Source organism: Protopterus annectens, chromosome 2.part1, assembly GCF_019279795.1.
Source record: "Protopterus annectens isolate FY-2018-M chromosome 2.part1, PAN1.0, whole genome shotgun sequence".
In the NCBI taxonomy this organism is placed as follows: domain Eukaryota; kingdom Metazoa; phylum Chordata; order Ceratodontiformes; family Protopteridae; genus Protopterus; species Protopterus annectens.
In genome coordinates, this window is record NC_056729.1 from 328,232,675 (window position 1) to 328,248,810 (window position 16,136).

The following is a 16,136-nucleotide window of genomic DNA, read 5'->3' on the forward strand; positions in this document are numbered from 1 at the left end:
ACAAGGTATACAGAGGGAATGGAAATCCTTATGCGGTATTTGCTTCCCACAAGAAATACAATTGTTAACTTTGTCTGACATCGGTCTGAGGCAAGAAAAGTTTCAACGGGTACTTAGCTTTAAAGAAGACTTCGGTTTCCAAATTTTCATAATTTCAGGAGCTGGCCGACCGGCACTTGCGAACTGCTTCTGCTTCGGGCACTGCGCGGCAAAAAAGACTGAAGAAAATGGCGTCGGCTGTGTCTTATGTACCCCTGTCACACTGACGTCAGGAAAGAAAGCGACGACAACCGACGCCGGACCTAGACTTTGGAATTCGGCCGACCGAGGACCCGCCTGACGGCAGGAGAACCCATCTGTTATGACTGCAGCTGTATGCACGATGAACATCGGTTAAGTTTGTTCTTACTGTGACCCTATCCTCTGTGGAAGACAGTGAGAGACTTTTTACACGAGGGCTTGCTGCTCAGAAACTCTCCTAGCTAAAGACAAAGCTATAAGGAAGGTGGTCTTCCAGGTGAGCAAATTCAGAGAGGCAGTGGCAGCAGGCTCAAAGGGATGCAAAGTTAGTTTTTCTAAGACAATTCAGATCCCAAGATGGAATGGGGTTCCGTCCTTTCAGAAAAAGTTTCATGCAGGGGTATCAGAAGATAGGTGAAGCACTGTTCAGGCAAGCTGAAACTGACGACACATGTACCTTAATGCTGGAGTAGGAAAGGTCTACTGTAAAGAATACTGACAGGTACTGCAAGACTGAGATGAAGTCTGCTTCAGTAGGGTCAGTGTCACTGCTGTGATACCAGGCAGAAAATCGTCTCTATTTTGCCAGGTTTGACTTCCTGGTATTGGGCTTTCTTGCTTCCCTCAGAATGAAAGGCAGCTCCTTGGGATAAGATGCCTTCCTAGATGTCAAAACCCAATCCTCCGGGATAACTTGAGGGTGGCTAGGTAGGTATGGAAGACAGAACCTTTGACCTAGTTGAGGAGATTATCTTCCTGCTGCAGGGTGCAGAATTTCCCTTTGCTGAGTGTCAGGAGGAGGGAAAACCAGTGTGGTATTGGCCAGAAGGGGGCTACTAGGAACACGCTGGGTCTGTCCATCCTGACTTTTTTGTTAGCACCCAGGGAATTAGGTGCAAGGCTGAGAATACATACTGAAACCAGTGTGGTCATGTGAAGGAGAATGCATCCATTTTCCAAGCTCCAGTCGTTTGTGTTCTGGAGCTGAACTTCTGTAGTTGCTTGTTGAGACAGACAAACAGGTCTATTGAGGTGATCCCCCACTGTATGGTCAGATCCAAGACCACCTCTTTTCAACATCCATTCACTTGGGTCAAGAAGGTCCCTGCTTAGACAGTCTGCTAGGGTATTGCTCTGGCCTGGAATATAAGAGGCTACAATGGTTAACCCTATCGAGAGTCTACATCCAATTATTTTCTGGCAAGGCTGCATGGGGAGTAGTACAAAGTTCCTCACTGTTTGTTTATGTACCACATGAATGCAGTGTGTTCTGTCCAGATTTGCAGTGTATCTGGGCTTTAAGTTTTGTTGAAATGCATATATGGCCAGGTACGCTGCTAGTAACTCCTTTTGGTTTGTATGCAACTTCCCTTGTTGTGGGGACCAAATGCCCTGTACCTTCAAGAGACCTAAGTGGGCCCCCTAAGCTATGTCTGAGCTATCTGTAGTAATAGTCATGACAGACTCTGGCAAAGCGGAACTTGCCCCAGGTTCCTTTATATAGTGTTCTTCCACCATAAGTGTTCCCTTTTCAGGTATGAAAGGAGGGGCAGCAGGGTTTCCAAGGGTTGGGAGTGCTGTTCTCGATATTCTTTGGAAACCACTTAAGTTTCCACATATGCAACTTTATACCTGGAATCATGAGGATGCATGATGCCATGTACCCCAGTATCCTCAGCAATTCTCTTGCAATTATGAGCTGCTTTGGAAGCAGATAACCTGTTAAAAAAACAATCTTGTCTTGGGGAAGGAAAGCTTTCTGCTGAACCGAACCTATGATGATTCCCAGGAAGAGGATCCTTGTTTGAGGAAGGGTGAGATTTTTGAAGATTTAGGGTAAGACTTACCTTCTGAAAACAGTGTAGAGTGATCTGTAAGGTACCCAGGATCTCTAAAATGGATCCTCCCTGAATGAGACAGTCTATATATGAGAAAAATATGCACTCCTTATACAGTTCTATAATGTGCTATCAGAGCAGCAAACCTTTTGTGAAAACTCTGAGCACAGTAGACAGCCCAAATGATAAAGCATAGAACTGGAAGTGGGATCCTGTCGCTACATATCATACGCACCTTTTGTAACCGTCTGTTATGGGGACATGGAGGAAAGCATCCTTTAGGTCTATGGTGACCATGGAGGTATCTTGGAAGACCATGGGCAGTAACTTCTGCAATATAAGCATTTTGAATTTTGGCATGCTGAGGAAAGTACAGTTGTGTACACTTACCATAAATGTAGATGTTCGAGTGTATTCCCCGTTGCAGTCATCACATTTGGGTTATCCCTGCCAGGGTAGGCCCCGGCCGGCCCAAATACCAGAGGCTTAGTATTTCTGCATCAGTTGCTGTCGCTTCAGGACTCATCAGTAGTATAAAGTAAGGCAGCAGACGCCATTACATCAGTTTTTCTTGCCCTAACAAGCCAGGAGCCAGGTTCTGGTGGAAGAACCTCATCAGTAAAAAGTAAATACCAATATGTCCCTTGTAAGGCAAGAGAAGAAAAATTGGGAATGGAGGGAAACCAGGACTGCAACAGTGAATACACTCGAACATCTACATTTATGCTAAGTGCACACAACTGTACTATGTTCTTCGTGTTTCACTGTTGCATTCATCACATTTGGGTTGATTCCCAAAGGTGAGGAATTGGGTGGAGGCAGTCAAGGAAACTTGGGGCTGGCTAGGATGCCCAGCAAGACTGCAGAGGCAAACCCTGCCCTGGATTTGGAGAAGAGAGGCAGGTGGTAATGTTTGGTAAAAGTGTGAACAGATGTCCAGGTGGCAGCCTCCAGGATGTCCCTTGTGGGACTCCTCTGATGAAAGCTGCAGAGGTGGAGGCTGCTCGGGTGGAGTGTGTCCTGACCCCTTGGGGGGGGATGCTTTCCATGCTGTTTGTAGCAGAAATGGATGAAGTGTGCTATCCATTTGGAAATGGTTTGTTTGGAGATGGCTTTGCCTTCTGCCACTGTAGCAAAGCTAACCAGCTATTGATCACACTTTCTGAAGTATTTAGTCCTACCTAGATAGAATCTGAGCTGTCTGTGCACATCTCGACAGTGAATGGTTGAGAGCCACACTGGACACCACCTTGAGCATGAAGGATGGGTTAGTCCTGAGGGATACCCTGTCAGCATGGAAGATGATGAAGGATTCCACAGCCATGAGTGCTTGCAGCTCAGAGACTCTTCTGGCTAAAGTGATGGCCAGAAGGAAAGCTGTCTTCGTGGAGAGAAATTTTAGCTCTGCAGAAGAAGCTGGTTCGATGGGGGAAGGGTGAGCTTTTCCAACACTAAGTTAAGGTCCCAAGCTGGGGTAAGTGTGCTTCTGGGTGGCCTCAAGTTGCTAGCCCCTCCTAGGAACTGTTTGATCAAGGGGTGTGAAAAAAAGTGGCTGCTCAGTGGGAAAATTAGCAGAGATAGCAGAGGCATGAATTTTAAGAGAGGAAAAAGAGAGGCCACTGTGTAGTAGGTCAGCTAAATAATCCAGGATGAGAGGGAGGGAGGGCTGTGCTGTATTGGCTCCCTTAGCCTGAATCCAGGTACAAAACCTTTTCCATTTGTCAGCATATGACTTTCTAGTGTTAGGGCATCTGGCCTCACATATAACATCTAGAGCCTGTTTACTGAGGTTGGCAGATTGATCGGGGGTTAGAGAATAAGCCAAGCTGACAAATTGAGTACCTGCAATTGGGGATGCATGAATTCCTCTTCCCTCTGGGTCAGGAGGTATGGAATCTGAGGAAGATGCCATGGTGGCAGTGGGAACAGGCTGCTCAGCAAGGGGTACCAGTGCTGTCGAGGCCAGTCTGGAGGTATAAGAATTGTCCTTGGTTTTTCCTCCTTTATTTTGAGCAGTACCCTGGGGATGAGAGGTAGTGGAGGAAAGGCATAGACCGATAAATTGACCCAAGGGAAGGACAGGGTATCCACTCTCCAAGCCATGCAGTGATCCTCCCCGGTGCAGAATTTGCTGAGCTGATGGTTGGTGGGAGGCAAAGAGGTCGACCTTCGGGGTGCCCCACTTCTGAGTTATTAGGGTGAAGGTTCTTCTGTTGAGCTGCCACTCATGTGGGTCCAGAAGATTTCTGCTCAACTGGTCTGCCAGAGAGTTGACAGAACCTAGCAGGAATTGTGCTAACAGGTGGAGCTGCATGGCAGAGGCTGTGTGCCAAAGGGTCATGGCCAGCCTACATAGAGGGCAAGAGTGGGTCCCTCCCTGCTTGTTGATATACCACATTACAGTGGTGTCCGTTTTGATCAGGAGAGCCCCTGGGGAGGGAAGGGGCTTGAAAGCTATCAAGGCATGCTGGACAGCCATCATCTTTTTGGTTGATGTGCAGAGGGATTTGCTGTGGGCTCCATTGGCCCTGAATGCACCTGCTGTCCAGGTGTGCATCCCAGGCACACTCTGATGCATGTTTGGTGACTGTCTGGGCGGCAGGGGGTGGTGAGAAAAGTAGTCGCTTGTTGTGGGAGCATGCTGTTGCCCAAAGAAAATCTTTTCTGAGGCAAGGAATTATAGGTATGAGTCTCTCCAGGTCCTGAGAGTGTTGACACCAAAGCCTTTTTAGGTACCACTGAATTTTCCTCATATGCAGTCTGGCATATGGAATGAGTAGTATGCAAGATGCCATGAATCCCAGAGCTTGCAGGATGATCTCTGCAGATAGCTGGGGTTTGGTGGCTAGTTGACAGAAGTAGGCTGTTAGGAAATGTTGCTTTTCTGGTGTAAGGAATGCCATCTGGGATGCTGTGTCCAGGCTTGCTCCTAGGAATATAATCCTTTGGGTGGGCACCTGTTTGGATTTCTTTTTGTTGATTGTGTACCCTAGGGAGGTTAGTAGGGACTTAAAAAAAAAAAAAAAAATTGTAAGCCTGTTTCCTATCTTTCCTGTAATTAGTGTTCCAGATACAGATTTGCTGTATCCAGGACTATTTGTAAGCTTCTGAGCCCCCAAGCCTTTCTGTGTTGGAGGGAAGCCTTCTAGCTTATCAGTGGGAGTGGTAAGCACTAGGTAACCTGTCTACCACATAAGAAGTGGTTCTGGCCCAGAATTTGTAGTTATTGGCCGTTTGGGCGGTCTCCCATCTCTCTCAACTTTCTGATTTGAAGGCCTGTATTTGCACTTCTTTCTGTCCTGTAACTCCTGGGCCTATCTCATTTGCTCACTCTCAAAAAAAAAAAAAAAAAAAAAAAAATTATCTGCTTTTACTGTATTTGTGTTTCTTCCTACTTTATTTTGCCTTTGCGTCATCTTAAAAGTACTCAGTTGTATTTATTACTGCTTGGTGTAACTCATTCTAAGCCTTTTAGTTTAAGCACTTGGGCTTCAGACCAGTTGTTTTACATTAAGAAGGTTTGTGGTCTGCACTGTAGTGGCAGAACAGGTAGCTTACATCCTTCTAAGTTGGGAACTGCTGATTGAGGGCTCAGTGTCTGTTATTCTAAAAGTGTATTAATTCTAGTTTAAGCACTTGGGCTTCAGGCCAGTTATTTTACATTAAAAGGGTTTGTGGTCTGCACTCTTGTGGGAGGAGAGGCTGGACTCTGCCCTTCTAGCTGGGAATTTCTGGTTAAAGGCTTATAGTGCCTGCATATCTAAACTGCTTCTTACTGAAATTGGTACACCTTGTTTGCTGTAGCATAGACTAGATCCAGGCCTGCTGAATCTAGCTTTGTTTGTATAACTTGAGCACTAATCCAGGCATTCTTTAAAGTATTCAATTGTATTTATTACTGCTTGGTAGTAACTTGATTAAAGCAAAATCTATGCAGCTATCATTCTAAGTCTTTTGGATTAAGCACTTGGGCTTCAGACCAGTTGTTTTACATTAGGAAGGTTTGTGGCCTGCACTGTGATGGGAGGACAGGTAGCTTACATCCTTCTAAGTTGTGAACTGCTGATTGAGGGCTCTATGTCTGTTATTCTAAAAGTGTATTAGTTCTGGTTTAAGAACTTGGGCTTCAGGCCAGTTATTTTACATTAAGAAGGTTTGTGGTCTGCACTCTTGTGGGAGGAGAGGCTGGACTCTGCCCTTCTGAGCTGGGAATTTCTGGTTAAAGGCTTATAGTGCCTGCATATTTGAACTGTTTCTTACTGAAATTGGTACACCTTGTTTGCTGTAGCATAGACTAGATCCAGGCCTGCTGAATCTAGCTTTATTTGTATGCTTGTTGTTTGCTTGTTATTTCCCTGAAACGGTAATTCCACCTAAAACGCGGCTTTTCAGTGCTTCTGTGGATCCTAGTGCTATCTGCATTGCTTTCTGTACTTATTTCCTTGTTTCACTTGAAAGAAAGTTACTGTTTGTCGTTTTTGCATTTAAGTTACCTGTAACACATTGCATTTAAGTTACCTGGCACTTGCTCACTAAAGCAATTATACAAGTCAGCACTAAAATATTAAAAGCACTACACCCTCACAAACTCCCCTTGAGTACCTCGTTCCCCATTGGCCCTTTTTTCAATTATAAAGGAATTCCCAATACTATTCTAGCATGTCCAAAGGTCAGCTGTCAATCTCCTCTCCGGTCCAGCTGGTGAATCTGGGAATCTTGAGGCAATGTTACAACTGCCTCAGGTACACAGACAACCCTCTCCTCCTCCCAACAAATTCCAACACATGTGAGAGATGCAACCATATAGCCATACTGGAGGCTAAGCTCTCTCAACTCAGTACTGGCGAAAGGAGAGGAGAAGGAAACCACACTCACTACAATTCCAGTCTCACATAGACCTACCATGACAGCAAACCAAACACAAACACACAAAAACATACTCGGAGGCTCTAAATAAAAATCTGCCGAAGCAGCAGAGACCTCCAAAGCAGACACCCAAGCAACCGCTACCCCAAAACAAAACACGTGCAACACATAGCTCACAAAGCCAGTGTGCCGAACAGTCACAGCCCTTAAGGCTAAACACCACACCTGATACACTTGTAATAGGTGACTATCGTCAGGCACACTGACGTCCCGCTCCTGCCTGTCGGGCGCTAGCATTCGCCACATAACACAAGCACTCAGGTCACTCCAAGACAAGTACAAATATGACTCAGTCATTGTCCATGCTGGTGTGAATGACCTGAGACGTACCTCCCTGGACTACATGAAAAGAGACAGAGGAGCTCTCGGAGCATGTAGCCCAGGCGGGTATGACCCTGACCTTGAGTAGCATCTTACCCTCATCAAGAATGATGCCACAATATGAAGACAAGATGATCAATTTCAACAATTGGCTTAAGTATTGGTGTCATTCAAAGGGGATCCAATGCCTGTCAGCTTGGGATGACATGCTCGACAAGCCACGATGCTTCGCTAGGGACGGCTTGCACTTGTCACCCCTGGGCTTTCGGATATTGGCAAAGGCTCTTGCCACCCCCATAGTGTCTTTTTTAGGCAAGGCTCAAAAGACAAACCCACCTCCATAGGTATCACAAGGGATAAGAAACTAAGAGTAATGCTACTCAACGCCAGAAGTCTAAACCTCAAGATGCACGCACTCAAAACTCTCCTGAGCATGGAGAACATCGATATCTGTGCAGTAACAGAAACCTGGTTCAAGGCTCCCAAGAGCATCCCAGCACTACCAGGTTATACCTCATACCATGCTTTTCGGCCCCAAAACGTGGACCGAACCACAAAAGGAGGGGGAGTATCAATATTCGTCAAAGATACCCACACCTCCAGGTTGGTGGCACAGCACGAAGCATCAGAGACTATCCATGTGCAACTAACAGTGGGTAAAACTGCCTTCCAGTTTATAGCCTGCTACAGACCACCTTCCCAAACCCAGGAACCCCACTCGGCCTTCCTGAGAACACTGTAAAATATGAAGGTCTCTCCAAACACCATTATATTGGGCGACTTCAACTATCCAAACATAGACTGGGAGCATTACTCTAGCTCCAACACCCTAGCCCAAAGGTTCCTAGAATTTATAAACTCAAATGCTATGGAACAACTTGTTACCACTCCCATAAGAGAGGAAAACATACTGGACCTGATCATCAACAACATGGGGACTCTATGCTCCACACCAGAAGTGTATCCCTCACTGGTAAGATCAGACCATAAACTAATCTCACTGGATATTCACATCCCGACTCCACCCCCTGCCCTGAAAACCATAGTGAAAAACTTCTCTAAAGCAAATTTCACACTCCTCAAAACCGAGGTGGAATCCTTTCAAAGCCCCTGGGCCTGTGGAAAATGCGGCCCAGACCGCAGAATCCTTTATAAACACATTCTATGAACACCTTCAGGAATGCATGGATCGTGCAATCCCAAATAAAACCAAGACCCAATCCTCCAAAGGCAGACATCCTGTCTGGTGGACCCCAGCCATAAACTAACTATACAATAGAAGGAGGAAGCTACTACATGATAGAGCAAAATCCCAAAAAGGGAAGGCATCTCTGATCAGTATTAGCAAAAAACTACAGGCACTCATAAAATCGTCTAAGGCCAGCTTCGAGAGAAAAATTGCACAGGACACTAAGGATAATCACAAGGCTTTCTTTAGTTATGTTAGGAACATGGGTGGGAATTCCCAGATATGCTCAGAATTAGTCCAAAATGACAAAAAATACACCGAACCCACAGACATTGCCAACATCCTAGCTGACAGGTTCAGCGCAAACTTCTCCCCCCCCCCCCACACCAAAAGGGCAAATATATCTATCCCAGCAGAGTGCTGCCCCCCTGACATCTCAGATGCTCAGGTAAGAGCTGCCCTCTCCAAAGCAAAAAACACAGCATCAATGGGACCAGACGGTGTCCCGGGCTGCGTCCTACATGAACTCCAAGAAGAGCTAAACCCAAACATAAAACTACTGTTCAATCTCAGCCTTACTACAGGATATGTACCCAAAGAGCGGCGTACAGCAACAGTGGTCCCTCTCCACAAAGGTGGTGCCTCAACGGATCCTGGAAACTATTGCCCCATAAGCCTGACTAGCTTGGTCTGCAAAGCTATGGAAAGGATCATCATGGACCTCATAAATAAAGATATTGGGGATCTACAGACACTGGATCTTACCCAGTTCGGCTTTGTTAAGGGCAGATCCTGCCTCTTAAACCTGGTTGATTTCTTTGAAACAGTCACCAAGGCCATTGACGAGGGGAAGGTGGCCCACACAGCCTACATGGACCTCGCAAAAGCCTTCGATACAATACCCCACTTGGGCATTATAGATAAGCTCACCAGCTTAAATATAAACCCCTATATCACTAGATGGGTTGCAAACTGGCTCAAAGACAGAACCCACATGGTTAGAATTTCTGGAGCCATGTCAGACTCCAAACCAGTTACAAGTGGCGTCCCACAAGGCTCAGTCCTGGGACCTCTCTTGTTCGGTATATATTTCTCGGAGGTACAGGCCAACACGGAAGGACTGTGGCTGACCAAGTTCGCAGATGACTGCAAACTGGGCGCCATAATCGAATCTCCAGCCGACACAAGCATCCTCCAAAAGGGCCTCATAGAAACAGACAACTGGTGCCAGGGCCACGGCCTCAAGCTAAATGCCAAAACGTGTATAGTCATCCCCTTTGGCAAAAACAAAGTGCCCACAAATTACCACACAGGTGGTAATCCATTAAGTACAGAAGAAGTAATTAGGGACAGAAGTTGATAGCAATCTCTCATTTGACAACCACGTGGCCAAAGTGGTTAGAAAAACATTTTATATAGCCCACCTAATCATGAAGGGATTCACATGTAGATCGGGGGAGGTCATCGTGCCTCTTTACTCATCCCTCATCAGGCCCATAATTGAATACAATGCCCCTTTTGGGATGTACCTTACCAGACACCTGCAGCAACTGGAAAGACCCCAAAAGTACCTCACCAAGAGGATTATAGGGCTCAAACAGATGCCATATGCTGCCCGGTTAAAGAAACTCCAGCTCTACTCAGTGGCATACCGCCTGCTCAAAGGCAATCTGTGCCTGACGTATAAAGCCATGTCCAACCCGGAATTAATGGACATGCTGCACCTCAGAAAATCCAAATCCCATCGAGCTACGCGCTCGACAGACTTGAACCTCAGCACTGAAATAAATAGGACATGCTGGAGGGACAGATTCATAACCCAGAGGCTCCCTTCACTCTGGAATAAAATCCCAGTCCAGGTTAGGCAGGGTCCCTCATTGACTCTCTTCAAGAGGAATCTTGATGAGTGGATGGGAGATCGTAGGTTTACCCCGGGTATCACTTCTGTGTCACTGTTAGACAGAGGCACAGTATACTAACCTCGAAAAAGGGCATAGCAAAATTAATTTAAAATGGGTGGCGAAAGCCAAACACACTCTGGCTAGGCTTATAAATGCCCTAGGGCAGATAGCCTAGTATGAACCTATGAACCTATGAACAAAGGCCAGGTGCTTGAGCAGCTTTTCCTCACTGTCTGCCTGAATTAGGCAGTTGTTTAAGTATGGGTAAATCTGGATATTCCTTTGTCTGCAAAAGGCAATGGCCAGAGCCAGACATTTTGTGAAAACACTGGGAGCAGTAGATAAGCCCAAGGGAAGCACAGAGAACTGAAAGTGTTGAGATCCTGTCCTGAACCAGATATTTCCTGCAGGATTCCCTGACAGGAATATGGAGGTAAGCCTCTTTTAGATCTAGGGTGACTAGCCAAGCATCCTTGGAGAGCATGGGTAGCAGCTGCTGGAGGGTGAGCATTTTGAATTTTAGGGTCACCAGGAAGGTGTTTAGAATGGACAGATCGAGGATGTGGCACCAGGTGCCCTCTTTTCTGGGTACCAGAAAAAGTCTGGAGTAGAAACCTTGGCCTCTCTGTTCTGCAGGAATGTGCTCCACTGCCCTCAGAGAGCAGGAGAAGGACTTGCATTTGTGCCTCTGCCCACTGGTTTGGAGGTAGATTTGGGAACCCTTTTGTGGTAGGAAGAGTGTGGAAAGAAAATTTGTATCCTTGGGACACTATGTTGAGAACCCACCAGTCACTGGTAATTGTGGCCCAGGTGCTTGCGTGAAACGAGAGTTTTCCTCCTGGGGTAAAGAAGGTGTGAGATCATACCATAAGGGGGTGGTTTAGAACTCCCTGGTTTTGAAGTGGAGGTAGTCCACTGCTTAGATCTTTGCATTCCCTATGGATGCTGTTTGGGGGGGGGTCTGGTTCCCCGGGGTCTGGGCTGGACTGGCTTAGTGGGATCAGGAATGGACCAGTGCTTGGTGGGGCAATGCCTGCTGAACCTGGGTGGCTGGACCTGTAAGAAATCCTTAATTGTCTGCATAGGGTTTGCTTTTTCTTCCATTTTTTTAAGACCTCTTCTGCCTTAGTACCAAATAAGTTGTCTTTCCGCAGGGGGCATTCAACAATTTAGATTTGACATGGTCTGGCAAGGGCTGGAAGGAGGACAGTCTTCCTGATAGAGGTCTGAAAGGGACAAGAAGGGGTAAGCAAGGGAAAGGTACAACATACTCACAGTTGATCTCAGTGCTGGGTGGGATCTTTTGAGTCCCCTGCTCTTTGAGGTTGTTCTGCTTGCCATCTCCTAGACTGTCTTGCTCTTTTACCACAGGGAGGCCCCCCCTTGTCTTGTCTAAGTGGAATAGGTCAAGGTTTTGAAGGGTAATTTCTACTGTACCTTGCAGCTGGAGACAGGTAAATTCCTTTTTACATTTTTGATTTGCTTTCCTTTTTTGTCCAGTTTCTCAAAAACCTGTTCATTGGGTGGACCAAAAAGGAATTCCTTGTCCAATGGTGAGAGCCAGAGTTAGGCATTTTGTGACTACAACTCACATATTTTTTAAAACCAGTAGGTTTGTCTGACAATAACAAAAAAACAAGATGGAAAACTATACAGCCAAATAAAAGTCAAAGCTAAGAATTACCAACAATGGTAATAAAGAACTTCCCAAACATGTATATAAAACTAAGAAATACCAAGAATTAAGAAAAATAAAACAGAAACATGCACTGAAGACAAGAAGGCCTAGAAAAACTTTTTTAATAGGAAGGAAAGAATGTTCAAGCTGAACGAGTCGACAATAAGAGTACACTATCACAATCGCAAAAGTTATGAAGTAAAAATGACAAAAAACACTGATGCACTCCGCTAAGGCATGCCTGAGCTTACAAACTGTCCATACTCAATAAGCGGCAAAAAGATGTGAGGTAATTTTGACTACAGGATGGGGATTATGGGTAAAGGAAGGATCCTGCGCTACAGATACTAAGCCTGGAAAAAGCAGCCAAAGTAGAACCCAAAACCCATCAGTTGAGGAAAGGATGGAAAAAGACATCAGATCTTCAGTTAAGCCAGTAGGCTATTCTATGGAGGACTCAGAAGCCAACTGGGGGCCCTCAATGTGCACAGATTCAAGACTTATGGGCTGGTTGTCGTGACGGGATAGAAACAATATCAGGATGCAAAGAAATCTTGTGGGGGGAAGGATGGATCGGAGTCCAAGAGGTAAGTCTGCTAAGCCCCGAAAGCAGAGCTACAGAATCCCCCTCCTATAGGGACCATGGCACCCAACAAGGATTGATCTCGAAGTTTCACTTGGCTCCAAAGCTGAAGTCAGAGCAGAGCACAGCTGTCCAGCACTAATGCCCTGAGGGGAAGGGACACCTCAAAGAGACTCTTAGTCGAGCCTGTACCCCCCCCCCCAAAAGGTCAGACGCTGGCACCTCAGCTTTGAGATTTGACTGGGTCCAAGCCATTTGGTGCTGATCAGAGATGCTGACAGAGTTGACAAAGACATATCCCAGGGAATGCCTTAACCCATCAGCCCAGAGTCTGATGGATGGATTGGGAAAGAGAAATAATCTGATGAGGGGATGGAATCATGCCCCTGAATCTGAGTGGGATGGGAGCTGAAAGAACTACCAGCTAGATTTGTATCCTGAGGAACTAACTCATCATCCTAGCCACAATCGCTTCTGAAAGACTCCTTGAGGACAGAACTGAATCGAGTGAAGAAACAGTGTGAAGAAGGTACAGACGTGATGAAGGCCTCTACTGGAGGATGGGGACCACAACTTGGGTAAGACTGGCTCTGGAGAAAAACGTGGATCCAGCAGGGGAGGAATACTGGATCTAATGAGAAAAGGTTATAGCATAAAAGTTGGATCTAGGGATCGCTTTTTTGGTTCGTTAGTCTTCTCTTTGTCATTCGGCTTTATTGTGGCTTTTTTTCACAGGCTTCTTACCCAGAAAAGAAACAGAAAGTAGTGGAGTTTATTTCTATTCTCTACAAGAGCACTATGCTCAAAGGCAACACGACCTGGACATTGTTAACCCAAGCAAGCAGGCCCTAAACAATAGACATACTTGGCATGTGCAACCAAGTTGGGGATTTTGTGGCTGCAAGAAACATTTTTTGTAACCTGAAGGTTTATATGGTAATTGACAAATCCAACAACAAAATTAACTAGCAAAACACTGCACAACAATAAAGATCAGAATTTCAAATTCAAAGTAGTAGTCCACTATAAAATTATCACACTAAAAAAAAGTACTACACTAAAGATCACTGTAACACTAACTGCCAAAGTTTCAATGACAGAGTGCCAATGGGGAAAAAAAGAGATAATTCGGGGGTATAAAATTATATCCTAAAACCTTATTACTATTTTTTTTTAGGTAAGGGAGGACACAAGAGAAAAAAAGAGCAGGGGATGAATCAATGCAGAAACACAAACATCACTATGAAAACTTCACTTATCTCTGCAAAATCAGCCTGAGCAAGAGAGAGCATGACCATTGCAAATGAACAGAAAACAAGATTTCAGGAAATTCTCTTCTTGCGGGGGGGGGGTTATGGGTAAGGGGAGGAGGCTGAGCATTGAATCCAAAGTCTGAGAGTGGCCAAAGTTAAATCCCATAACCCAACCAGTGAGGAACAGATAGAAGAGACAACATCACACCATTTAATTTAGTGTGGAAATAAAAGGTAGAAACGCTGGATCATACCAAAGTCACTCATCCATGTTCAGTGAAGGTCTCAAGCAGAAACACTGCTCCTGCTGTGTTCTTGAGATGAAAGCAGAGGGAATCTTGGGTTGTATGCACACCTTGCCCATGGCACAGGAACGTCAAGCACAACAACAAAAGTTTTACAGAGAAGACCAGTGAGAAGGCAAATAGAAGAAAGCAACTGCATAATCTATTTACTGCAGAGGACTCCTGCAAGTATAACCGTTTTGCTTATTTTTATCACACTGCTAAACTGCTGCTGACTTCAGGCTTCCTCCAGTGCTAGCTCCTTGATGTCCACCTCTACAGCAATTCCCCACATACTGACGGCTCCAAACAGAAAATCTACCATTCCACCATGTGGAGAGTGTAAGGGATGCAAGCTGCCACACACCACAAGTGGCATATGGTAGAAAAGCAGCCTTCATACTACTGCTTATAGTGGGCCTTTTCTCTTATCCCTATCCTTTCAATGACATGTTAGGCTGAACACTGAGGGGAGTAATCAATGCTGTCACAAGGGAAATACCCCTCATTTAGGTGATGTGTTCATTAAACGGCCAATCCCTCTAAACTAACCCTGGATTACTGGCACAGCAACAGTATCTCCACTAGTACCCCTCACTCATGCCACCCAAAAGGTTCCCACACCCTCCTCTCACTGGAACAGGTAGGCAAATTCTGCTCCATTACTCTCCCCCCCTCAACGCCATGCCATCTCCAACACCTACCCAAGCTGCTAATCTAACTCTGGTTGCTAAGACATCTTCAAGAACCTGACACACCAAGAGAGCTGGCACACACCTTGCAGCAAGATTTGCAGACTTACACTTGTGCACTTCATAGACAATGCAACACATCTGCTACATGACAAAAGAATTGCTGAAGTAAAGATTCTGAAACACCTCCGCCATACACGCGCACAAACAGCAAGACAGCAAAACGTAAAATCAACATACAAGATCTGAAATTGTTTTTAAAAGCTGAAATGGCATACTTACAGTCTGCATTTTTCAAAGACTGTTTCTTTTTGGAAGGCTTTGAGATGACTTTAATTCGTTTACTGAGAAATACACCAATATCATCACTATTGCCGTAAAACATTTTAACAGATAACATGAAGTGCTTCCTCTTGTCAGAGTCAGATATATACAACGTTTTTGCTGTGCAGTAATTCTGTGAAAAAGAGGAAATTTAACAGATAAAGCAAACAAAAAATTTGAAACATATTAATGCACATCTCAAAACCTGTAACAAAACTAAATCTATACGTTCATAGAACTAGTTCATAGATTAGCACTAAGCTAACTACCCTCATTTTAAGACTAGCCAATTATCACTTGTGAGACTTAAACCCTGCACCTTGTGTTTGTAAGGCAAACACCTTAACCACTAGGCCACTCTCTCACCTCTATGATAAAAATCTCACAAAAGGTTCACAGCACACAGGCTTAATGTAAAAAGATGGAATCATGTTTTACAAGAAAGGACAAATTAAAGATATACGCAAGTGTTGAGTATTGAGTTCATATGTTCCCACATCCTTATCTAATTAGAAAAGTCTAACAAAGCATACACAACACATATAATCCAATAAGAAAACTTAAAAACGTATCACAAATACAGCACTTCAGTAACAAATTTTAATACAAACATAAATCAATATGGTAACTTCCAGGCCCAGCAAGTTAAACTACTGTAAGGCAGCTGAACTGCAGCAGTAAAGAATTCTCAAATTTAAAATCATACCACATTTTTTTTAATTACTAAAATTACATCCAAAGGAGAATGCAAGTTTTCTTCAGTCACCATTCACTGCAATTCACTACACATTTAAATACTGATTTTAACACTTAGCATCCTTAGTTATAACAACCCATCAAACACCAAGAAAATTCAATTCTCGCACTTCTCTGCAAAATTTTACATGTTCCCCCTCAAAGAATTGCA

The 16,136-nt window shown here is 44.8% G+C and overlaps 1 protein-coding gene across 3 annotated transcripts in view; it reads right to left on the reverse strand.

Moving 5' to 3' along the window:
• The window catches only part of RBPJ (recombination signal binding protein for immunoglobulin kappa J region), a 1,681,970-nt gene that overhangs the window by 807,802 nt on the left and 858,032 nt on the right, over window positions 1-16,136 (reverse strand). For all 3 annotated transcript variants that reach the window (XM_044062156.1, XM_044062154.1, XM_044062155.1), the window contains exon 5: window positions 15,188-15,362. In XM_044062156.1, the coding sequence (XP_043918091.1) occupies window positions 15,188-15,362 (175 nt within the window). The remainder of the gene's footprint in view (window positions 1-15,187; window positions 15,363-16,136) is intronic.